Source organism: Macaca mulatta, chromosome 14 (assembly GCF_049350105.2).
Source record: "Macaca mulatta isolate MMU2019108-1 chromosome 14, T2T-MMU8v2.0, whole genome shotgun sequence".
Classification (NCBI taxonomy): domain Eukaryota; kingdom Metazoa; phylum Chordata; class Mammalia; order Primates; family Cercopithecidae; genus Macaca; species Macaca mulatta.
In genome coordinates, this window is record NC_133419.1 from 94,500,730 (window position 1) to 94,527,420 (window position 26,691).

A 26,691-nucleotide genomic window follows, 5' to 3' on the forward strand; every position below is an offset into this window, starting at 1 on the left:
CCGTCTTAGCCAGGATGGTCTCGATCTCCTGACCTTGTGATCCGCCCGCCTCAGCCTCCCAAAGTGCTGAGACTACAGGCGTGAGCCACCACGCCCGGCCTTCACCATGTTTTTAAAAGGACTTGGTCTTGAACTCTTGGGCTCAAGTGATCCCCCCCGCCTCGGCCTCCCAAAGTGCTGGGATTACAGGCGCGAGTCACCGAGAGCGGCCCAGGGGAGAAAACGTCAAAGCCCAACACGTGTGACAAATAATGGGCCCCTACGCAGGCTGGGACTGACGCGTGCCTGTGCGCGTGCGCGGGGCGCAGGGTTTTAACACCGCGCGGCCTTCCAGGCTGCCCCCGAGGAAGGCGGGACCGGGCCTATTCCCGCGGTTTAGTCCCGCCATTGGCGGGCGGTTTGAATGACGGAAGTGACGGCGGCTCGGCGATGGCTCTCCCGCAGGCGCAGAAACGGCTGCTGGGCAGCTGATGGGCAGGAGCTTACCAGGCCGGCTGGCTCTGAGCTGCGGTTACTGTGTCCAGGCTCCGGGTTCTCAGGTGAGTGATGGACGCGCCGGCTTCCCAGTCGCCCCGTAGGAGCGCGGCTCCCCGAGGCCCAGGAGCTGGGATTGTGCTCCGAAGGAAGGGGATCCCAGGAAGGCGCCTTGTTGCGAACGCAGGTACGGCCGGCGTTTCTTAGGCTCCGCAGGCCGTGGGCCCTGCCCGCGGTCGGGCTGGCGGCTGTAAGGAGTGTCCTGTCCAGACCCGGCAGCTCAGTGCGAGAGGCTTTGCGCGCTCTCCTAGGGTCTGGTCGCGCGAGCTTCCCCGCAGCCTCTCCTGTCCCGGCGCTTCCGTGCCGGGGGAGGGGCGCTTCCCCCAGATCACCCGCGGCCATGGCCTGCCACCTGGTAGTTGTTAAGAGCCTTCCCTGGAATCGTTTCATGCAGAGAGCGCGCTCTCTTTTGGTGTTTGCCACATTAATCTCTCAGTTATTCAATCGTGTCCCAAACTCAGCTTTTAAAACAATGGTGAACTTTTGAGTCCTTAATACTTAGAGTGTATTTGAAGACTTCACGCTAAATCACGTCGGAACAAACCTGTTGGGGCAGATATTATTATTCCCTTTATACAGTTTAAGAAAACGAGAACAAAGCGACTTAAATGACTTGGCTAGTATCTTCCTGCTAATGAGTGTCAGTGTTGGGTCTTGAACCCAGATCTTCCAAGTTTAGTGTTAATTTTGTGATTACTATGTACCAGGAGCCATTTAATCCTCAGGACGACATCTTGCGAGATAAATAGTATCATCTTCAATGTTGGATAGTAATAAAATGTAGAATTTAAAAATCCGTGTTACTAAGAATAAATAATTAATAAACAAGTAAATGGGGCAGCAGGGAAAACTTCCTTACAGCAGGACTCCGATTGATAATTGTAGAAGGAATAATGGAAATAATACTATTTGGTAAACACAACAGTAGTTGTTTCAGACAAGTCATCAGTGGACACTAAAGTCATTGGGCAAAAGTATGATGAAAAGCGTGTTTCTGTAGCCTCCACTCTGTCTTCATGAGATACTTATAAAGGAAAAGTAATAACTACAGAGGAGAAACTTGGTGGACATTATCTTAACCAAGTGACCAAAATTCAGCATCATTTACCTCTTGATAGCAGTGCACTGAGAAAGGTGCGTAATCAATTCTGTGGTGTTCTTGCCAAAAAATACATAACCTCAGTTTAATCATAGAATATTAGACAAATCTAAATGGAGGGACATTCAACAAAGTACTTGGCCAGTATTTTCAAAAATGACAAGGTCTTGAAGACAAACTGAGAAACTGTCCCAGATCAAGGGAGACATAATAACGTTGGCATTATGAGAATGTAACTCACATATCTTAATCCCCTGCATTCTGAAATCTCCATTTGCACTGAGGCCATGCTTCCCATGGGCTGCTCCTAGCCACTGACAGTGGCAGGCCTGTTCCTGAGGATCTCCCACAGGTCTTGCTGAACCTTTCTTATAGTGCATGGCTAAGAGGGGTCTACCCATTGTTACTTCCCTCCGTTCAGTGTCAGACTTACATTGAAGTCTGAAAATATTTGCAGGTTGACTCCCATCTTAGCATCTGCTTTTTAGATGACCCACAGTTATACAGCAACAAATGCAATGTGTTATCCTTGGATTGGCTCCTGGTCCAGAAAACAGACATTAGTGTGATAATTGACAGAAATTGAATACTGTAAAAAATATTGTGCCAGTGTTAATATTCAGATTTTGAAAGGGCAAATGGGAATTCTAAGCCTGAAATTTCCAAATAAAAAGTTTTAAAAATTTAAAAATTATACACAAGAGGAAACAGTTATTCTATCGCATTTTAGGAGCTTAAAAATAATAAAATGTATGTATGTTTTTCGATAATCCTCTGAGATGAAGTAATGAATATTCAAAATCTGAAATATTAGGGTTTTTTCCTCATATATTAAAGTAGAAGAATAAAACACACAAATCTGGGTATACCATTTGAGGAATTTTTACATACGTATACACCTGTGTAAACCATCATACAGATCAAAATATAGAATATTTTCAGTACCCCAGCAAGCTTCTTTGTGCCATCTCCGAGTCAGTAACCTCCAGTAAGGCAACTTTATTTTTACCTCTCATGGATTAGTTCTGCTTGTTTTTGAACTTTATATAAATCAATTTTATTGTACTCTTTTGCGTCTGGCTTTTTAAAAATTCAGTGATATTATGTCTATGAGATTCATTAGGAATTAGTCTTAATTATTTAAATATGAGTGAATTCTTAGACCTTCAGACAAAATAATAAAGATACATTGTGAGGATTAATCTTGTTCCTTTTTCTTCTTTGTTAAATTCTTTTCTGTTTTTTAAAGTCTCACTCTCAACCACAGCTTAAATAAAATTTTCGCCACTCCACGTTTTTGTGTGTTGGAAAGTTAGGAGCCATTTGGAATAAGGAAACCAGATTCTTCCCTTGGCTCTTCCACTAGATGTTGTGACTCAGGGAAAGTCCTTTAACCCAAGAGACCTTGTTGCTTCATGTATAGCATGAAAAATATAATCAGTACTTTAGTTACCTTTACCAAAGCCGTGTGAATATTAGATGAGTAGGATGCATTAAAAGATTTTTTAATGCAAGCAGTTCCTCCTTTTTGGCATTAGAGTCTTATTGAAGATAGTGATGATTACGTATAGCTCTGTAGCACTTTACATGAATTAACTTATTGAGTCATTCAGTCAATCAACACACTTACTGAAGTAACTACCTGTGGGCGAGACACTGTTTTTAGGCTATGGACATAAAATGGTGAATAAGTCCATTCTGCCCTCATGAGCTTACATTCTGATGGAGAAGTCACTGGAAAGGTATTAGTCCCTGTTAGGTAACCCCACAGTCTCCTAGCCCCATTGTGTTTACACCTGGTTGAAAACATTGTCCATCCATAGTATGTGAAATATTACCTGGTAGTTATTTATTAAATTTAATTGAATATTAAAATTTTTATTAAAAAACCCATAACCACTGTCCTTCAGTTGTTAGGAATCTAACTAGAAAGAGCAAACTGTAATTTGTGAAAAACTACAGGAGATAATACCAAGACACCATAAAATTTGTCCACATCTGAATGTACAGGTAATAATGTATTAGAGGTGGGCAAATCAGGAGTGGGAAATTGGAACAGGAATTATCAGAGGACAGCTTCGTAGAAGAAGGAGGGCTTAAGCCAGCTTCAGAAAGATGTAAATATTCAGTAACAGATTGCCTGCCTGGTCGTTGTGAGGGAGACCTGAGAAATGTTGACTTGTCTCAGATAAAATGGTCGTGTACTGATGTAAAGTGTCTAATTTTTTGGAAATGGCAGTAATGGGAGCCAGTTAATATCAGAATTACCTGAGGTGGGTATTCAGATTATAGAACTATAGATTCTCATATTTATTCCATTTCTTTCTGTCTCGTTCCCCCAAAAAGAAGCATGTTATAACCTAGGGAGGAGAGAGAGAACACCGGGTGTGAACAGTAGCAACAGAAGAATAGATCTGGGCCGGGCGTGGTGGCTCATACCTATAATCCCAGTAATTGGGGAGGCCGAGGCAGGTGGATCACTTTAGGTCAGGAGTTCGAGGCCAGCCTGGCCAACATGGTAAAATCCTGTCTCTGCTAAAAATACAAAAATTAGTTGGGTGTGGTGGCGCATGCCTGTAATCCCAGCTACTCAGGAGGCTGAGGCAGGAGAATCACTTGAACTCAGGAGACAGAGGTTGTGGTGAGCCGAGATCGTATCATTGCACTCCAACCTGGGCAACAGAATGAGACTCCATCTCAAAAAAAAAAGGAAAAGAATAATAGATCTGGAAACCTAAACACTTGATACCGCCGAGCAGGTCATTCATGTAAAACTTGCATCACTATAATTATTGAAGAATTGTTTACTGTAGAATATAGAACATGGGATTGATGTGATTTCATGAGGCAACAATGACGCTTGGTGATCAAGTTATATACAGTAGACTGGGAGCTGAATCTAGGAACGAAGAACCCTTGAAATTGTAGCAACTTTGCTAGTTATGAACAAGTTATAAAAGTTCTAAAGTATCAAATTGTAGTTTTGAAAACATTTATTCTATGCTAACATCTTTTTAGGTCTTTGTGCTTTTTCACATTTAAGCTCAGTAACCTCTGGAAATGCTACCCAGCAATAAGTCAGGTCCAGATACGCAAGGTAGACAATCTGCTATAGACGGGAGAAAACTTTCCTGAGTAATTCTGATTCAGTCTTCATTTCCCCGTTCCCACCCTTCTGAGTATCACTGATCTAAGTGTGAATTTATAATTGCTGTTTGTAAATAAGTTGGACTTCATTTACTCAAATTTTCCTTGCATGTATATAAACCTTTAAATATCAAAAATATGAACACGAATTTTAAAAATTATTCCCGCCAGACATGGTGGCTCATGCCTGTAATCCCAGCACTTTGGAAAGCCGAGGCAGGTGGATCACTGGAGGCCAGAAGTTCGAGCCATCCTGGCCAACATGGTGAAATCCCATCTCTACTAAAAATACAAAAATTAGCCAGGCATGGTGGCGGGCACCTGTAATCCCAGCTACCCTGGAGGCTGAGGCATGAGAATTGCTTGAAAGCGGGAGGCAGAGGTTACAGTAAGCTGAGATCATACCACTGCACTCCAACCTGGATGACAGAGCGAGACTGTCTCAAAAAAAAAACAAAACAACAAAATTCTAATCTTTGCTGCCCTATTTTAATGTTACATTATTTTTATAAACATTTTCCTTTTTAAATTCAGAGTTGTCATACATGAAGTACACAGAAATGAAAAGAAAAGTTGTGAATGCTCGCAAGCTGAGATTGAGTCCTAATGAGGAAGCCTTCATTTTGAAGGAAGATTATGAAAGAAGACGAAAACTAAGATTGCTACAGGTATGACTTATTTGGAATAAAGTTTTAAATTCCTTTCTTCCTCAAATTACTTGTATTCTTTTACATTAGAATGTTCTAAATGTTATATTTAAAAACCTCGTCTGGGTATGCAAGAGCCCTGGTTCTTCGGTATTAACTAGTTTTGGAACACTTGAAAAACAGGCTGAGATGGTAAGCAGATTGTAGAAGAGTTGGAAGATAGGTATTATTTGACTCAAATATTGAAAATTGCTCTTTATCTTTTTTAAAAATGGTCTAATTGATAACAGGAAGCTTAAATGACTGAAGAACACTAATTGGAAAGATTATTAGCTGCTGAAACAAATTTATCAGGAAATTGTAGATAACCGTTTTCTAGAAGTGTTTTTAAAGTCTTGGTGAAGTATGTTTCAGGTACCGTTCTGTCTAGAATCAGAGATGATGTACAACAGAAATGGAGTTCTCACCTGGCTCTATCTATACTCTGGGCTATAGATTTTGTTGAATCATATTTATCACTTTAGCTTTTATAGGTTATTAGAGTGATAATGGCAGTCCTTTTGGGAGTGGGTGCTGAATAAAAGCTATCAGTTAGGAGACATTAGATATAGTCTTGAGATTTTTACTTTTTGTACATTCACTCAGATTTTCTGCTTTAAATAGTCCTTATCTAATACAAGATGAGTATCAAGGAGAGTTGACAGACTTAAGAGAATTCATTTGAGTTCCTGTTTCCAAATAGCTTTTCAAAAAAGTTTAAGTGAACTTCCTTTCATATAACCTGTTAAATACGCATTCTTTAGGTTCGAGAACAAGAAAGAGATATCGCCTTACAGATAAGAGAAGACATAAAACAGAGGAGAAATCAACAATTTACACGTTTGGCAGAGGAGCTAAGGGCAGAATGGGAAGAATCACAAACTCAGAAAATACAGAACTTGGAAAAACTGTATTTGGCAAGTTTGAGAAGTATGGGAGAGGGACATCGACAGGCCAAAGAAAATGTGAGATCTTATTTGACTACCCAGTTGTGGCAGTAATATTAGTCAAAAGTAAATTATAGTTGTTGAATGCTTTTCTGATAACATTTTCATGTATTGAATTTCTTTGGGGCAGCTTGAGCTTTTTTTATAAATTTAATGGAATTTGTGAATAATAGGCTCATTTCTTACTAAGAGTTATTTCAAGTAAAATCCATGTCAAACAAAATTGGTCTTCCTATGATGTTTAAATTAGCATTATTCTCTTCCAGTACTCCTCTATCTGGGGAAATAATAATCTTCTGAATCAGAAGTTGTTGTCCATCTCAGGCATTTTAGAGAGATTTGGTGGGGCGAATTCAGATTTCTCATTTCAGTATATTTCCCTTAAACATGTGGTTTGAATGTATATACATTTGGATTTCATTTACTAATAGCAAACATTTTTTGATGACTTTCAGAAACTCATGGTAAGTCTGCCCCATTATTTTGATTTATTGTGATTTATGATGTGGAAATACTACAGTCCCAGAATCAGTCACATACAATAAACAGGCTAATTACAAAAAAAGTAAATCTTTGATAACAACTAGTGAGGAAGAAACTATCTTAAAGATTGTGGCAGTCTGTTTCATGGTGCTTGGTTTTAGCCTGTGTTTTTAGTAATAGCCGTTAAGTTCTGACTCAGATTTTTGTGGTTTTATGTGTGCCACATTCACTTCGTGCCTTAGTGCAGTGTTTCCCAAACCTCTGTCATTTGAATACTATGTTCACAATTTTTGCCCTTATTGGGAAACTACCCATATCACTATATATTTGACATTTTAATTTAGATGGACTCTTTTATTACTTACTTTAACCATGTCCTTAGTAGTTCGATATCCTATTTATATTTTTGTAATAATAGGTTAATTGATTGCATTAACTTTACATTAAAATGTTTGTGTTTGTCCCCCCTAATATGGCATATCATCAGTGGTGCTGTTATCATGCTCTGGGAAACACTGCTATAGTTTGTAGACAGAAGATGACAAAATTGATAAATCACTTCTGACATCATACAAGATACATTTCTGTTATTCTTGTTTAACATGACATTTTAAGTAATGTATATTTTTAGGAACCTGATTTGGATGCTCTGGCACAGCAGGCAGCAGAAAGGAAAAGAAAAGCAGATTTGAGGCATAAAGAAGCCCTGAAAGTACAGAAAAATAAAAAAGAAATATTAATGAAACAAAAAACCTGGTAAAGTAATAATTTTTACTATAATCTCAACTGAAACTAACATGGTTGAAAGTAGAGGATACATAGGATACGGTGTAAGCAAATATTAAACATCACAGTAGCATATTCATTGCATTTGTTAAACGATTTAAAAATAATGCTGGGGAGGGAGTGATTTGCTTAGGTGAACATAATAACTAATGAGCTTTCTTTTCTAGTTGTAGTTTGAGTTCAGCAGCAGTTACTAAGTTTCTGAAGAAATGTATGGCTAGTTCAGAATGCATGTTAACCAATGTCTGTCTCTGATGTAAACATGAAATAAAAATTGATGTGATTAATAACATTAAAAAAGGTTGTAGACTCTGGAAGTCATCAGTATTTTTTGCATGTTGTAAAAATTAAAGGGCCATTCACAGGAAATATGAGTGAAGGAAAGTAAAAAATTAAGGGCCCTGTTACTAGTTAGCAATGGCCATTTTTAACAAAATTTCTGGGTTTTTTTTCACTCTAAAGAACATTGTAAGTTTCTTGGGTTGGTCCCCACCATAGAGCTTTCTGTCTTTAGATAGGCCTCTCTCAATTTCTAAACATTTTCTTAACATGTGTACAGACTCTTTACACATGTAAAGCTTACTGAGGCTGTAGAATCAGACTAGAGGATTTCTTGAGCCTATGACTTGTATATTTTTAACCCAGAGAGTTGTACTGTAATATTATCACTGGTAGATTAATTGATGATATCTCTTGTTTCTTAAGGCATATAAAAGCTCGAAAGGAAGCACTGCTTGTGGAAAAAGAGAGATCAGCCAAAATTACAAGTCTGCCACCTCCTCCTCCAACTCTTTTTGAGGTGAGTTCAAGTATTAAGAGGAACTAGGTCATGATTCTTCTTTACTGTTATAATTCACTGGAGGTCAGAATGACTACCACTTAATTGTACAAGTCGTCTTGTACAATTAAAAACTTTTACAGGAATATATCAAGTATTTTAAAATAATTCTAGATATCATTTCACCTGTAAATACTTTAGTGTGTATCTCTGATGTATAAGGACTTTTTTCTTAGTATAATACTAATATTGTTTCCAGTATTATTTAATACCCAGTATTTGTTCACCCTTCCTCAATGATATCAAAAAAATTTTGTTGTTTAGAAAACTATAATGGTTTTGGTTTCGAAAAAACTTTTAATAATTCTGCCTTTTGAAAAAATACCCTTTATTTATTTATTGGGGGAAAAAACTAGACTATTTGTCCTCTAGACTTTCCTACACTCTGAGTTTGGCTTATTTTAAATGGTCGATATTTTACAGATAAATTAAGTTTCAGTTAAGTTAATAAATATGCATAAGATTATAAAGTATCCAGGTGTGATTTTTAAAAAGAAAAGAGGAAAACAATGTTATAAATTACAAAGAGGGATCTATTTTTTATGGGAGTAAAATGTGTGCTTTTGTGATTTGAAGCTTGTTTTAAAAAAATAATTAAAGCAGAAAATTTTCAAAATATTTGTTCTCCACATTAGCTTGTTACAGTTATTGAAATGGCTATTTGGATGATTGTCAAAATTACCTAGTTATTTTTACCTGAAAAATTAAGTAGAAGTAAACCCACAAATACAAGGATGTATTTTTAATATAGTTGTACATACAAGTATAATCTGTATAAACGTAAGTAGCAGATATTCACTTCTTAGGCCTTTCAGTTTGTCAGACTTCCTGCGTTTTTACGTTGAGCTATCTACCGTGTAACATTTGATCCAACAAAATTGAGACGTAAAAGTCGTATTTCAGTCACTCCCTCAGTACAAAGTGACACGATAAAAGCCAGGCAATATATTATCCATGATGCCTTTTGATTATCTTTGTACTAATTCTTAGTATTTATAACAAGCCAAAGTCAAAAATTTATAAAAAGCAAACAAAACTCGGTAAGTGCTTTGACAAGCATGAATTATATCAGTGGGCATGAACTATTTAGTTCTTTTTTTCTTTTGAGACAGAGTCTTACTCTGTTACCCAGGCTGGAATGCAGTGGTGCAGTCTTGGCTCACTGCAGCCTCCACCTCCCGGGTTCTAGCGATTCTCCTGCCTCAGCCTCCTAGGTAGCTGGGATTATAGGCACCCGCCACCATGCCCAGCTACTTTTTGTGTTTTTAGTAGAGACGAGGTTTCACCATGTTGGCCAGGCTGGTCTCGAACTCCTGACCTCAGATGATCCACCCACCTCAGCCTTCCAAAGTGCTAGGATTACAGGTGTGAGCCACTGCACCCAGCCTAGTTCCTTTTAAGAAAACAGGACATATTCCTCATTTTTCCCTCTGCCAGTTTTCAGAGTGAAGAGTTGGTGTAATAATCAATGCCATTGGTGGTAAATGGGCTTTTTTTTTTCCTTTCTCTTTTGTGACTATCACTGTTAACTTGTGGAGGTTTATTACTCAATATTACATAGTTCAATTGTAGTCATTATTGTTTTTCTTCTCACTGATGTTTGTAATATCTGAAATTTGGTCAGCAGGAGAGTCTTGAAGTTGTTTCTTGCATCCCCGTGACTCCATGAGCATTTCCTTGCTCTGTGGCTCAGCAAATGACCTTGGCTTAATTTACTCTGTCCCGTATCTGGTATCTCCAAAGACCCCTGATTCTTTTTAGTGGAGAAATGGTACTTATAAATAAGATCTGGGTGACTGCATTCTTGTTTCACTAAAAGGCATTATTTTAGAAAAATCCATTACCCAAGCCTATAAAGGTATTTGGGATAAGGCAGTGTTTCTGAATGTCTTGAGATGGTTGTGAATTTATCACATAGAAGGGAGGGACAGGATTGTGGTTTGGGAAAAACTAGGCTGTGGGGTATTTGGGGGCCAGGGAAATGCACCATATAAGAACACTGTGTCACATACACAGGATATAGATGCATCTGTATCACTGTTTCTTCAAGCAGATAAAAATATAAATGCTGAGAAGCCTGAGGAAATAAACCTAGACTATTTAGTCTTCTCAAACCAAGGTATTTCCTTAGTTAATTTAAGAAAATATTATTTTTTGAGAGAGCTGTTTACATGGTGAAGAGAATTGATACTTCTTGTGTACATAAGAATTTAATTGTGTCAGGTTTTTTTATTCGTATCTAATTTAATCACATTAGCCCTGCATGTTAGATATTTCCATGTAACAAATGATGAAAATTGAAGGTCAGAGTTTAAGTAACGTAACCAAAGTCCTTTAATAGGTAAGTGCGAGAACCAGAGTTTATGTCAACGTCAAATTCTATAAAACTCATGATCTTTTTACTGCGACACTTAGCTTCCCATGAATATACTTCTTCAGAGTTCTTGCTAACTGTTAAAGTTAACTACTTATGTACTAAAGTCTAGAAATGTAAACAACCACAGTCTTTTCATAGGTCTGTTAAAGAATGAAGTTTGTATTGAAAACCCTGAGATGCCATGAAGACTTCTCATATATCTATACCAGATGCAAGAGAAAAATGAGCTTTGTTTTATTCTTCCCTTGCTTATACCTTTTTTGTTGTTGTTGTTTGAGACAGGATCTCACTGTGTTTCCCAGGTGAGAGTGCAGTGACTCTTCACCAGCACCATCATAGCTCACTGCAGCCTTGAACTCCTGAGCTAAAGCAATCCTCCTGCTTCTGCTTCCTGAGTAGCTGTGACTACAGGCATGTGCCACAGTGCCTGGCATTTTTTTTTCTTGTTTTCCATTGCTGCATGAGCCAGTGTCAGCTACTCCAGTGTAGAAAGCTGGTTTTGTCCTGTACTTGGGTAGATAAAGCTAGAAATAGTTAGTGTGGAGCAAAACTAAGGCTGGAAGATAGAACACGGGAAGTAAATTGAGTGATTAAATTATTAACAGATCATCCTAATTCTGCCAGGCTAAGGACTGATTTCACTAAAAACTTAGGTGCAATTCATTGGAAATCCTGTTATAATCAATAAGGATTCATAGTAATCGAAATCTCAAATTGTGATCCCAATTTTGGGAGGATTCCAAATTCAATCTATACATAATTGCCTTTACTCTGGAAATACTGGTGCTTTAAAATGTGTAAACTGAATCACATTTGTATATCAAATTACATAATTTTAGAGACTTGTTTTCTTCAGAGTTCTTCCTTGTCAAGAGTCCTATGGTTTATTTTTTTCAAGGCATTGATTTAACAGCTACTAAGATTCTTTGTAGAGTGAAGCATTCTAATGTGTACTACCATGTCTGAATTTTTGTTTTGTGACCAGTTTCTTACTGAACTTTAATATTAACTAGTTAAAGTTGGGTGTGGTGGCACTTGCCTTTAATCCCAGCTACTTAGGAGGCTGAGGTGGGCGGATTCCTTGAGCCCAGGAGTTCAAGACCAGCCTGGGAAACATAGCAAGACCCTGTCTCATATATATATATGTATATGTGTATCTATATGCTAGTTAATGTTTTCATTAGTGGTCAGTTTAATTCTTTACCTGAATGATAAGACCCTGAATAAGGTCCTCTGTTGTACATACCTGGATGTATTTCCAGGTGCTTGCCAATTAGTTATCTTCTGACTGGTCTAGGTAATTCTCAACTTTGGCTGTACATTTATCACCTGTGCAGCTTTTTTTTATTTTTATTTTTTGAGACAGAGTCGTACTCTGTCACCCAGGCTGGAGTGCAGTGGTGTAAGATCGGCTCACTGCAACCTTTGCCTCCTGGGTTCAAGTGATTCTCCTGCCTCAGCCTCCCAAGTAGCTGGGATTACAAGTGTGTGCTACCATGCCCGGCTAATTGTTGATTTCTAGTAGAAAAGGGGTTTCTGCATGTTGACCAGGCTGGTCTCAAACTCCTGACATCAAGTGATCTGCCTGCCTTGGCCTCCCAAGGTGCTGGGATTACGGGTGTGAGCCACAACGCCTGGCCGCAGCTTTTTAACAGCGCTAATACTGTGCTCTGTTCTTAAAAAACTTGTTAAAAGCTACTCAGGTAAGAAATAAGTTCTCAGATAAGAGAAAGTTTCTCAGATAAGAAAAAAGTTCTTAAAAACTACTCAAATAATTCTGCTTACATTAGCCTGTTCACTTTTACTTGGATTTTCTTAATCCCCCCTTCTTTTTGTGTGTGTGTTTGTTTTTTGTTTGTTTGTTTTGAGACAGAGTCTTGCTCTGTCACCCAGGTTGGAGTGCAGTGGCACACTTGGCACACTTTTGGCTCATTTTTGCATCATTGCAGCCTCTGACCCCTGGTTCAAGTAGTTATCTTGCCTCAGCCTCCCTAGCAGCAGGGATTACAGGTGTGTGCTACCATGCCTGGCTAATTTTTGTATTTTTAGTAGAAATGGAGTTTTAACCATGTTGGCTAGGCTGGTCTCGAACTCCTGACCTCAAGTGATCCACCTGCCTCGGCCTCCCAAAGTGCTGGGATTACAGGTGTGAGCCACCGCGCCCAGCCCCTTTTTGTCTTTTATATTGTTTCTTTTCACTTGAGTCCTCCTCCTCATTCCACATTCATATATGTTATAGCTAAAACTGGTTAATTCTGAACCTATTCTTATTTAAACTTTTCTCCCTCCCAACCTGTGTTGCATTCGTGATGTCATTGAATTAGCCAGGCATGATGGTACATGCCTGTAGTCCTAGCTATGTTAGGCTGAAGCGTAAGGATCACTTGAGCCCAGGAGTTGCAGTGAGCTATGGCCATGCCTCTGTACTCTGGCCTTGTCAACAGGCCTTAAAAAAATTAAAAATGCTTTTTATACATTAATTGATTCTCACAGTAATTGTCACAATGATCATATGGTATAGCAATAGCTATAAATCCACTTTTCTTAAGGAAGCTGAGGGACAGAAAAGTTGAGGGACTTTGCTAACTTTTCACTACTAGGATATAATACAGAAGACATCCAGCAGAAGTGTTAGCATTTCTTTCTGGATATTGTTTTTATCATGTTATCTGTAAAATGCATGGTTTATTATTTAACTTATGTGTAATTGTTAGAACTTCTAGTTGTTAGAACTGTTACTGTGAGCTCCTTGAAGCCAGCAGCCATTCTTTTATTTTACTTCTCATTGTCGTTCACAATGCCTTGTGTAATGTTTAACACATAGTAGGCACTTAATATTGTCAGTTTAGTTAATTAATTAACATCAGTGTGTGATAGGTTGTGATGGGTTGAATCTGCCTTTACTACAAAATACAGGAAAGAGAAGGGGGAAGGTAGTTTACTGTCATTCTTCTGAGAGTTGTTTTGTTCTGGAATAAGTGTAATTTAAATATATTGGCAAGTGTTTCAGGAACAAAACTCAAAATACATCATTAAACATTGAGAAAATAAGACTGGTGTGAACTACAGTAGAATTTTTGTGATTAGATATGGAAAAGGACATAATGAGGCATGTTGTTTTCTTATAAATATAATGAAATGATTTTCATTTCACTTGATGGCCTATAAGCCCTTCTATATTCAGGAGATTTAAAGATGAAATTTCTCTATAAATAACTTAAAAATTGAGATGAATAAAGCACATTGATTAGTTAGCGACGCCTTGAAGATGATTTGAAATACTGATGAGTCTGGTACTTTTATTAAAATTTGAAGTAATTTAACTAAAAATTTGATTTCATTATGAGCAGATTTTAGCATGTTTTGGATGCGGAGAACTCAATAAAATACAAAATAACTTTTTTTGCATTGGATTCAGCTTTAAGTGAAAATTAATGCTTTTAACCTATTTTTTTATGTTCTTGTTTCCAGAACATTGAAGTAAAAAGAATTTCTGCAGTCAAAACCAATAGTTCTACCTACCACCATCTTCACACTTTTGTGAGTAGAGAGACAGACACAAAACAGGTGATTGACTTACTGTTTCTTCATGCCCTCAATTTATTATTTCTGTGTGCATTGAATTGAATTATATCTTAATTATATTATGGTGTTCCCAGATTTCAAAATTTGTACAATTGGTAATAATAATGAAAAACCTTTTAAATGCTTTGAATTTTTATGTCAGGCATATGATGGTTTAATATGAATTAAAGAAACTAGTTGGCTATTTAATTGGTTATATTTTAAAATAACAGATTTTAAAGCTTTTTTTAATCATATAATATTACATGCTATTTGTGAAAAATTTGAAACTATACACATAAGTGTAAACTATTGGGAAAACACCAGTTCTGTCATCAAAGTGGAATATGGTTAATGTTTTAATAAATTCATTATAACTTTTATTTAAATATAAACATATACATACTTTTCAAACATGATTTTTAGTAGCCACTTAATATTTCATCGTACCATTTATTTAATCATTATTTTTTGCTTCTGTAAGTAATCATTATCTTGCACATTTTTATCCACATCTCTGATTATATATAAATTCCTAAAAGAGAAAGTATTGGCTCCAAACTGTGTAACATTTGATACAGATCATTAAATTGCTTTTTAAAAGCATCAACAACATAGGAGAATGGCCACCTTACCATAACCTTGTCTGCACGGAATATTGTGTTTTAAAACTTATTGCCAGTCTTAAGAGTAACAAATGATATATTGTTATTATAATTGCTATTTCTCTGTGTCACTGGGGGTTTTAATTTTTTTCATGTTGAATATATTTGGCTACTAGGAAAATAAATTTTATAGCATTCCTGTGGCATTTAGAATGCAACAAATACACATTTTGGTTGACTGCTTAATAGCAGGTATTAAAAGCAATATTCAGTTAAGAACTAAAATGAATATCACAGAATGAACTTCTAAGATGCAAGAGTAAATCTGAGATTTATTTAAAATTGTAAAGTATTATTTCATTTTCAACATTATAATGTAGGAACAATAACTTCAATTTGTTGCTAAATGCTGTACTATTCACTGCATTTTTGTGATATTAAAAAGATGTTACCTTTTAACTAAGATTGATGATGAATTATTTTTTTACCTAACTCCATCAGCATAGGGTGCTGCTGGTATTAAATTAATATCCATAAGCTTTCTTTTTTGATAGTAACTAGAAGACCTACCTCCTTTTCAATTTTGGACTTAAAAATTAGATCAGTAGTTACAATGATAAAGGGTTAGAAAAAAGTTAGGGACCACAAACAAATTTTATTTCTAACAGTTTTATGAAAGTGGTCCCACAAACTAAAGCTTTGTGTAGTTTGGAGATATGATTTCTGAATATTTCCAGAAATAGATTTATTACTGTACCCCTTCTTATTCGAATATTTTCTTTTATTTGCTGCTTTACTCCATCACTTAGGAAAAATCTGTCCTTAAACCTTGGATTTAAAATGTGATGATTAATGTGTTTGGCTTTCAAGATAAAATTACCTCAATTTTCATCTGCACTCAGCTCACATGCACAATAATTTTAGCATCTTCCCTGGAGGAGAACGATATGATCTTTATAGCAGGTATCATATAAAAAATATTTGCACTCTTGGCATATATGTTTGGGTATTTTTCTTTAGCAGCTTTCTGCAAACAAACTTTCATTTGTTCAGTCAGACTTTTTAGCACATAAGAGCTGCTATTGTGTGTGTGTGTGCTGGGATTACAGGCTTGAGCCACCGCGCCCGGCCTGAGGTTTCCTTTTTTTTTATGTTTGAGACAGAGTCTTGTCCTATGTGTGTGTGTTTTTAACATCCTGATAAAGTAATTCCAAAATCTCTTGTATGTCATAATATATATCTTTGGCTGAAGAAGAATTATGAAAGTGACCTGCTGTAGTCCTACTTACAGGCAGTAGTTGTCTACATTTTGTTTTGTTACATTCGCTACCTCTACACACAACTAAACAAAACATCATATGCTTAAAAGTCCTACATTACTTATTCATAGCCTTCATCATGTCTATTCTTTGTCAGTGACAGTTACATAGCACTTTTTTCAAATGAATGTTGCATTCTGAAAATATTTCTTGAGTCAGATTCACTATATTGTTTGTGGTGAGACCCAGAAATGTCTGCAGAAAAGTGCAGCTGAATCAGTTAAATTCATCATCGATTTTCCATGCTCTATTATATCTAAAAAGATTTCTGTCCAAATATCTGATGTGCAAAATGCAGAAATGTATTTATTAATAGCATTTATCATTCATATATCTTTGATTTTCAAATACTGAAAATAGAATCTAACATTATTTCAACCAGATTTATGGTTATGTTTTTAATTACATTGACACAAATCTATAGGGGATTGTCTTCCTAAAGCTGTATTACAAATCTTGTTTTGAAGTATGATCAATAAGAACAAAATATGTTTGTGGTCCCTAACTTTTTCTCTGACCCTTTATTCATATCCTTTATATGACTTTCTATATCTGAGCTGATATTTATCATTCATGTTGTATGCTATTTTGAAATTTTTCCTTTCTTTAAAATTTTGGTTTACCAAAATTGACATACTGCTTTTAATTTATCTTCAAGAGATGTGAAGAATTCATAAACAACTTTTTTCTTGAAAACCTCATGGCTGAAATGGATTGAAATATTGTTCTCAGAGGTTATTTTATTTAATATACATATTGATATACTAAATACTTCTAGAGATTATAATTTTGATTTAATCTAACTTTTTTTGTCTTGCCTGATGTTATTTAGTTTTGCATGAATATTTAGTGGCTCAAAGAGGATATATTTTTGATAAATTTGTTTGGCCAGTGTACTCCTTGTTAATTTATTAACCGTCAATCTCTTTACCTATTTATCTCACCATTTGAGAATTTTTAATAATCTTACACTTGAAGTTAACAGCTTTCTTGGTCGTCATTAATTGTTGCAACTGGCTGGCAGAATTTCAACATACAAAAGACAGAAAAAGACTTTTACTGCTGGTTACATTTAGAATATTTACCTATACTTGAAAGTGAATATTCAGATAATAAAAGTAAATCCAGGCTGGATGTGGTAGCTTACTCCTGTAATCTCAGCACTTTTGGAGGCCGAGATGGGAGGATTGCTTGAGACCAGCCTGGTGAACATAGCAAGACCTCATCTCTTTAAAAAAAAAAAAAAGTAAATCCAGACTCTGTGCCCCTTTCTCTTTTTTGTGTTATTTATGTTAATGAGATTTATGGGTATTTACCTTTCAATACTGTCATTTTAATGAGGTTTCCTTTTTTTTATTATTTTTTATTTATTTTTTTTATTTTTTGAGACAGAGTCTCGCTCTGTCGCCCAGGCTAGAGTGCAGTGGCCGGATCTCAGCTCACTGCAAGCTCTGCCTCCCGGGTTCAGGCCATTCTCCTGCCTCAGCCTCCCGAGTAGCTGGGACTACAGGCGCCCGCCACCTCGCCGGGCTAGTTTTTTGTATTTTTTAGTAGAGACGGGGTTTCACCGTGTTAGCCAGGATGGTCTTGATCTCCTGACCTCGTGATCCACCCGTCTCGGCCTCCCAAAGTGCTGGGATTACAGGCTTGAGCCACCGCGCCCGGCCTGAGGTTTTCTTTTTTTTTTTTATGTTTGAGACGGAGTCTTGTCCTGTCGCCCAGGCTGGAGTGCAGTGGTACAATCTTAGCTTACTGCAACCTCTGCCTCCCGAGCTCAAGCAATTCTCCTGCCTCAGCCTCCTGAGTAGCTGGGATTTTAGGTGCCCAACCACCATGCCTGGCTAATTTTTCTATTTTTAGTAGAGACAGAGTTTCACCGTGTTGGACAGTCTGACCTCAGGTGATCCGTCCACCTCAGCCTCCCAAAGTGCTGGAATCACAGGCATGAGCCACCACGCCCAGCAAGAGATTTCTTTTCTTACAAAGTGATGGAGAAATATGTTTGGAGGAGTATAACCTAATCTGGTTTAAAATGAGTAACTCATAAAACTTTATACTAACAATTTGATCACTTTCATAGATACATGCCGTTGATAATTGTGGGAATTTTAAAATATAACTCTTCTTATATTTAATTTTATATATGTAGAAAACATGATTTCAAGGTTGTTTTGTTTTTTAGTTATTGCTTTTCTCACACTTTAAAACTCTTGCCTAAAATTTTTTAATGACTGCTAGCCAGATGCTCATTTGGCTGCTGAAGAGGAAGCTAAACGATTGGAAGAGCTACAAAAACAGGCAGCACAAGAGAGAATGGAACGGTTTGAAAAGGCACATGTACGGGGATTCCAAGCAATGAAGAAGATGCATTTGGCTCAAGTAAGACTTAAATTCTACCCGTGACCATTACTGATGGACTTACTAATAGCATTGCAGGACTGATTAGTGAATGAGCTCAAAGAAAGGTGGGAAGGGTGGGTGTTCAATATAGTCTCTGATTCATATAATTTCAAGTTTCCCAACTTTCTTTGCCCTCCCATTTCAAGTTCTGATTGGGTTAAGCTATTCTCCCAGTGTATTGCTGTTCTAAAAATTTTACTAATGAATTTATTAAAAGTTTAATATTTCAATATGTCCAAAAACAACCTGGGAAAAAAATCACTTTCCTAATTTAATTATTTAGGTAGCATATGTGCTCTATAAATTTGAGGATTCAGTTCATTAAATATGCATTGAGCAAGGCACTTTCTGGTTTTGTAGAATGTTGTTTCAAAAATAAAGTCATGATCCTTGCTACCGCAGCTTTTAAAAAGTGACCATAGGCCACGCATGGTAGCTTATGCCTATAATCTCAGCACTATGTGATGTCAAGCCAGGCGGATCGTGTAGGCCCAGAAGTTTAAGACCAGCTTGGGCAACGTGGAGAAACCCCGTCTCTACTTAAAACAGAAAAATTACCCAGGCGTGGTGGTACGCGGCTGTAGTCCCAGCTACTCCGGAGGCCAAGGTGGGAGGAGGATCACCTGAGCCCGGGACAAGGAGATTGCTTTGAGCTGAGATCACACCACACCACTGGATGCCAGCCTGGGCCACAGAGTGAGACCCTGTCTCAAAAAAAATTTAAGAAGTGACTGTCAAGTCCAGTCAAGGTAGCTCATGCCTGTCATCCCAACATTTTGGGAGGCCAAAGCGCTTGAGCCTAGGAGTTCAAGACCAGGCTGGGCAACAAGGCGAAACCCTGTCTTTACCAAAAATTCAAAAATTAGCCAGGCATGGTGACCTGGGACTACAGAGTCAATACAGTCAGTCCCAGTTTGGGACTGTATTGTAGCCTGGCACCTCATTTCCCAAGAAGGCTGAGTTGGGAGGATTGCATAAAACTGATTCATCTTATTAGAAGTCTGATTTTATTTTCTGAATTTGACTAATGCATTTGGATGTTTTAAATACCCATGTTAGGAATAAGTTTTTAAGTACTTCTTAAAAATGCATTGGAAATTAAATTTTCTTACGAAAGTTTATTTTTATAGTTTGAACTAAATCATGAGCTTCTCCCTTAAATTTTTAGCTTTTATAAACTAGGAGTGAATTATGATTAAAATAACTGAATGTCTGAATTGTTATCAGTAATTCTCCCCATCTAAGGTTTAAACCTATAGTAAAACAGACACAAAAAGCAGTCATAAATTGAACAGATTCTTCCATAAAAGCAGTAGTGTTTAGTAGTAAAGCAAGTGGGCTCCACAGTCATTCTGCCAGGATTTATCTCTCTCCTTCACCAGTCAGCTGTTTGATCTCAGGCAGATTAGTTAAACTCTCTGAGTTCTGTTTCATGTGTTTTTTTTGAGATGGAGTCTCACTCTGTCACCCAGGCTGGAGTGCAGTGGCGGGATCTTGGCTCACTGCAACCTCCACCTTCCAGATTCTAGCAATTCTCCCGCCTCAGCCTCCTGAGTAGCTGGGACTACAGGCACGCGACACCACACACAGCTAATTTTTTTTTTTGAGACAGAGTCTTGCTCTGCCGCCCAGGCTGGAGTGCAGTGGTATGATCTTGGCTCACTGCAACCTCCACCTCCCGGGGTCAAGCGATTCTCCTGCCTTGGCCTCCCGAGTAGCTGGGACTACAGGCACACGCCACCACACTTGACTAATTTTTGTATTTTTAGTAGAGATGGAGTTTCACCATCTTAGCCAGGGATGGTCTCTATCTCCTGACCTCATGATCCGCCTGCCCCAGCCTCCCAAATTGCTGGGATTACAGGCATGAGCCACTGTGCCCGGCCCAATTTTTTGGTATTTTTAGTAGAGATAAGGTTTCACCATGTTGGTCAGGCTGGAACTCCTGACCTCAAACGATCTGCCTGCCTTGGCCTCCCAAAGTGCTGGGATTACAGGTGTAGGCCACCAAGCCTGGCTGGATTTTTTTTGTTTTTTGTTTTTTGTTTTTTAACCTCCCCTGCCACACCTCTCCTGATCATCTGTTTTGTGAGGATTAAATGAGTTTAGTAAAGCCTTTAGAAATGTACCTGGAATTTCATAAGCTCAGTAAATGTTAGTGATAGGGGTCATTGTTATAAATAATCCAAAAAAAAAATGCTAGCTTGCAATGAGCTAAAATAGTATACTTACTCAAATAACTTTAGATAATTAGAATCAGTATAAATGAAATAAGTTCATTTATAATTTTATTCTTTTTCAGGGCATGGCAAAAAAAATTCATCCTGAAAAGACAAAATAGTTAAAACTTTAGAAAAGAATAAGTAATGTATATATGTTATCACTTTTTAATTTATTTTTATTTATTTTTTAATAAAGAGTCTCACTCTGTTGCCCAGAGTGGAGTTCAGTGGCACAATCTTGGCCCACTGCAACTTCTGCCTCACAGGTTAAAACGATTCTCCCGCCCCAGTCTCCCAAGTAGCTGGTATTTCAGGCACGTGCCATCACGCCCGGCTAATTTTTGTATTTTTAGTAGAGACGGGATTTCGCCATATTGGCCAGGCTGTTATCAAACTCCTGACCTCAGGTGATCTGCCTGCCTCGGCCTCCCAGAGTGCTGGGATTACAGGCATGAGGCACTGTGCCCGGCCCATTACCACTTTTTCAATGCAGGATTTCTCTATGTTATAGTAGGCTTAATGTTCCTTATATAAGAAGGTTGTTTAAAAACCATGCAATCTCACTGCTAATAGAAGATTTCATTTTTCCTATCTGAACCTTTTTGCTGCATACTGTATTGTGGCCTGGGACCTTATTTCCTTCTAGTGTCTGTATTAACTAATATTTGACTTCTACCTGCTTCTCCAGTTTTATCTTCTTTCCCTAATCATCCTTGCCTTACATACCCTAGCTATAGTGAACAGTGCGCTATTTTCTGAATATCCCATGCCTTCGTCTCCATACTGTTTTGCTACAGTTTTTTCTTACATGGACTCATTCTCTTTCACCCACTTTTGTCTGGCTAAATCCTTATCGCAAGGAATGAGAATTCTTGCCTTGTTCTCCTTCTATCACCAAAATTCCATTAGATAACCTCACTAAAACACTGATTAAACTTTCATATTAGCCATACTCTTTAAGCTTAAAGAAATACATTCAGATCTCCTTTAATAATAGAAATTCATAAGAATGTGAGGTAACAAGAAATATTCTATGTTAAGCCACAGTCAACTCTGGGTCTTGGTGCTTACCTCAGATAGGTATATGGAGAACTGGAACAAAATACATCACGAGAGCCATGGTAACTTATATAGAAATTAACTTCATGACTTTCCTCAGAATGGAAAACTGTAGCTGGCAGACACTTTTTGCAGCTAATGGCCTAACCAGTACCACTTTTTCATAGTACTTATAACGTAATACTACTTGTTTGTTGGTCTTACTACTAGGGAACTAGGGTAGGGTTGAGATTGTGTCCCTAGCACTTAATGTGGTATCTGGTATTCAACAAATAATTGTTGAATGAGTAAATGTCTGTCTTTTGGCTGAACAAATAATAGAGGAGAGGAGAGAAGCTTAGACCCTGATCCTCATTTCCCCTACCTGCAACACTGTTAATATTACCATACAAAGTGTGTGACTCAGTTTTTGTTAATTCTCTTCATTCTTGAAGAATCAGGAGAAACTAATGAAAGAACTCAAACAGCTACAGCAAGAGGACCTGGCACGTAGGAGACAGACTGTAGCACAAATGCCACCACAACTAGTTGAACTTCCATACAAACGCAGTGAACTGAAAGAAGACTGGCAGAGAGAACTGGAATTTGCCTTTGAAGATATGTACAATGCAGACAGGAGTAAGATATTTTCAGTAGGGCTTTCAGTAGTGGTTTTAACGTTTTGGTGGGAAAATATGTTTGTAATGATAAAGCAGTTTTTATCTTGAAATGAGTTCTCAATTTGAAGGAGGCCCCCCATAGTTTAGATTGAGACATTACTGTGACCTTTGCATTTTTGTGATCCAGTTATTTTTAATCGTTTTGGAATGGAAACATGTCTCTATTTTTCTTTTTTAAGAGGTGAAAGGGAATCTGATTCTGCACCTTGAACCAGAGCCCTTGCCAACTGTGACTGATCAGATTCAAGATGAAGAGCTGAACCTTTCAATGGAACAAGAAAATTTGGGTGCAGCTGAAGACCTTCCAGTGACAGAAGCTGAAATAATATGTTCTAGTGAAACAGATGGTAAAAACCCTTCTGAGCTAAATATTACAATATTTCACAGGAAAAGAAATGCTAACCATTAGCCAGCAGTTAGGAAAATCTGGTCTGATTTAAGTGCAAGCAATGAGTAATACTGATGGGATTGGTAGCTAAAGGAAACAATGTTTTTTTTTTTTGTTTTTTTTTTTTTTGAGACGGAGTCTCGCTCTGTCACCCAGGCTGGAGTGCAGTGGCCGGATCTCAGCTCACTGCAAGTTCCGCCTCCCGGGTTCACGCCATTCTCCTGCCTCAGCCTCCCGAGTAGCTGGGACTACAGGCGCCCGCCACCTCGCCCGGCTAAGTTTTTGTATTTTTAGTAGAGACGGGGTTTCACTGTGTTAGCCAGGATGGTCTCGATCTCCTGACCTCGTGATCCGCCCGTCTCGGCCTCCCAAAGTGCTGGGATTACAGGCTTGAGCCACCGTGCCCGGCCTAGGAAACAATGTTTTTATATATCCATCACTGATGATACTTTTTCATATGCGTAGGAGAAAAGTTTATTCAGAGGTACAGATGATCTGAAGATTTTCAGGTTATTTGAGTTAGGTGCTCAATTCTGAATTCATTTGAAAGATTGTATGGTAAACATACCTGATAGCAATAACTTCAGCATATCCTGAGAATGACCCTGTGTGGCATACCCACCTGAATGTGTGTTCTGAGCTAGGGAATCTGGGAATAGCCAACCTGGAGATTCTTTCTTGTCTATGAGGAATACCTGAGCCCCTGTCCCATCCTGTGGAACATGAGCCACACAGAGGATCAAGGTATCAAGTTTTGGGTTGAATGAAAGTCGTCAGGTGGAGGTCATTAGGAAAAGGGTACTAAGTGACAGTGCTATTTAAACGGCATGCTTTTTGCAAGCAGTTGCAGTTCTTCTGTCCAGCCTGCTGCCACTGGACTCCCCCTTGTATGTATGCCCTCAGTGAAACCCCGTATCTCATTGACTAGCTCTGGATGTCTTATTTGGCCTCTTGAATCTGGTGCCATCCCCATTTGAGGGAGTAGAGATTCAGCACAACAAAGGTCAGCACAGACTGGTCAGATCATCAGAGATCCTACTGGTATTCAGTTATTTCTAGGTACTTTGTGTGTAATGATGGATAGCACAAATTTTGATCTCTCAAACATCTCTATCGCCAACATTCGGAACTTTTTTACTTGACTGTCCCATAGTTAAAACTCCATGTCAAGCAATAAATTTATGATCTTCTCTTGCCTACTGAAACAGTCTCTACCTATCTTTTCTATCTTAGTGAATGGTATCACAGTCTGTAGTTACCCAAGCCAGACCACTGGGAGTTACCTTTAACACTTTCCTTTTACCTGCATGTCTCCTTAAAGACCAAGTCCTCTTCACGGATTTAAGCTATTTTTGCCCCATATCTACTGGTATTGCCTTTGTTTAAAACCACTCAGGGTTTCTTATCGTCTTCGCCCTATACCCTGAACATAGCCTTTTGGGATTCCAGCTTAATGTAGGCCTCCCATTAGACTCCTCAAGTAAGGGCTCTAGGCCTTATTCATGTCTCCTATGCCTACATTGTTGTCCAAACAGAAGCCTAAGGTTACTACCAGCAACTGGGGGAAAAAAAAGCAGCAGCAGCTTAAGGTTACTGTGTTTTGACTTTGGCGTAAGTTTGGCAGAAGATGGTTTCAAGACTGACTTGCCTTCCCTCCAAGCTTTCCACTTAAATTTCATTTCTGTCCGCTGCAGAACCTTTTCTTTTCATGCTAGGTCAGCAGTGTCTTTTGTTTGTTTGTTTTGTTTGTTTGTTTTGAGACAGTCTTGCTCTGTTGCCCCAGGCTGGAGTGCAATGGCACGATCTTGGCTCACCACAACCTCCGCCTCCTGGGTTCTCCTGTCTCAGCCTCCCGAGTAGCTGGGACTACAGCCACACATCACCATGCCTGGCTAATTTTTGTATTTTTAGCAGAGACGGGATTTCATTATGTTGGCCCAGGCTGGTGTCGATCTCCTGACCTCATGATCTGCCCGCCTCTGCCTCCCAAAGTGCTGGGATTACAGATGTGAGCCACCGCACCCAGCCAGCAGTGTCTTTAAAAAGATATTCTTACGGCCATGCGCAGTGACTCACACCTGTAATCCCAGCACTTTGGGAGGCTGAGGTGGGAGGATCATTTGAGTTCAGGTGTTCGAGACCACATGGCCAACATGGTGAAACCCTGTCTCTACCAAAAATACAAAAGTTAGCTGGGTGTAGTGGCACTCACCTGTAATCCCAGCTACACAGGTGGCTGAGGCAGGAGAATCGCTTGAACCTGGGAGACAGGCTGCAGTGAGCCGAGATCGCACCACTGCATTCCAGCCTGGGCAACAAGAGTGAAACTCCATCTAAAAAAGAAGATGTTTTTACTCTTTTATGCAACTTTTTCAGTTATTTCCATTGGGAGTATCATTCAATATATAGTTTGTCACAATGGAAGTCTTGCCTAATCTAAAGGGACAGTTACACTTTAGCTCCTGCTGATCTTATTTGGTCTTATTGACTTGGTGTTGCCAAGTTGTTTGTTTGAAGTTAGGAATCTCATTGTTTTTAAAAATCCTTACTTTTAAATATGAGCAATGAATTTACTTCTTAAAAACGAGTGGGTTGTGGAGTAATGGTAAATGAAAGAAGCCAGGCAGAAAATAACACCTAAATATATGATTCCATGTTTATATGAAGGTTTAAAAAAAAAAAAGGCAAAACTAATCTGTGATCTTGGGGTTAAAGTAGTGGCTGTTTTTAGGGGTGCATTGACTGGGAAGGGACATGAAGGAAGCTTAGTCTTGGTAATGTTCCACATAATCTGAAAGGTGTTACATCGACATGTAAAATTCATTAAGCTATACACTTAGGTTTTGTGCACCTTGTTCTTTGTAAATTATAACTCAGTTGGATTTTTTTTTTTTTCTTTTTTTTTTTTTTGAGACGGAGTCTTGCTCAGTCGCCCAGGCTGGAGTGCAGTGGCACGATCTCGGCTCACTGCAAGCTCCGCCTCCCAGGTTCAGGCCATTCTCCTGCCTCAGCCTCCCGAGTAGCTGGGACTACAGGCACCCGCCACTACGCCCGGCTAATTTTTTTGTATTTTTAGTAGAGACGGGGTTTCACCGGGTTAGCCAGGATAGTCTCCATCTCCTGACCTCGTGATCCGCCCGTCTCGGCCTCCCAAAGTGCTGGGATTACAGGCGTGAGCCACCGCGCCCGGCCTGGATTTTCTTTTTTTAATGTAAGTTAGACAAAACTACAATCTGCCCATTTTCAGCCTCTTCAAGATATTCTTAAATTTTATTCCTTGACTAAGCCAGAGAAATATATACTTACATCACACTTTTGTCCTCTTAGAGAACTGTTTGTATTATACTGAGTTTTGGCATTAAACTATCAGCCCGCATGGGAAAATGTTTGAAGAAATACTTGTGTTGTTTTTTTGTTTTTGTTTTTGTTTTTAACTGAAGGGATCTCTGTGTGAAGATGGGTGGGAGACATTTTTCCCAGATGGTGCCAAGAATAATTTGGGAGCAGTTGATTTGCTTTCATAGCTATGATGTTTTCCTCTGTAGCGCACTAAGAAGTACAGAACCATATTTGGGACT

General features: G+C 38.4%; 1 protein-coding gene across 10 annotated transcripts in view; it reads left to right on the forward strand.

Moving 5' to 3' along the window:
* The first annotated feature begins 450 nt into the window (after positions 1-450).
* Positions 451-26,691, forward strand: part of CEP295 (centrosomal protein 295) — a 70,768-nt gene continuing 44,527 nt past the window's right edge. For 8 of the 10 annotated variants that reach the window (XM_015115471.3, XM_015115472.3, XM_015115474.3 and 5 more), the window contains exons 1-9: positions 451-539; positions 5,315-5,448; positions 6,231-6,431; positions 7,528-7,652; positions 8,388-8,481; positions 14,369-14,464; positions 18,624-18,764; positions 22,501-22,684; positions 22,905-23,072. In XM_015115471.3, coding sequence (XP_014970957.3) covers positions 5,326-5,448; positions 6,231-6,431; positions 7,528-7,652; positions 8,388-8,481; positions 14,369-14,464; positions 18,624-18,764; positions 22,501-22,684; positions 22,905-23,072 — 1,132 coding nt within the window. In that variant the 5' untranslated portion in view covers positions 451-539; positions 5,315-5,325. Of the gene's footprint in view, positions 540-5,314; positions 5,449-6,230; positions 6,432-7,527; positions 7,653-8,387; positions 8,482-14,368; positions 14,465-18,623; positions 18,765-22,500; positions 22,685-22,904; positions 23,073-26,691 lie in introns of those variants that run through there. The other 2 variants (XM_015115475.3, XM_077964207.1) reach the window with 2 other exon arrangements.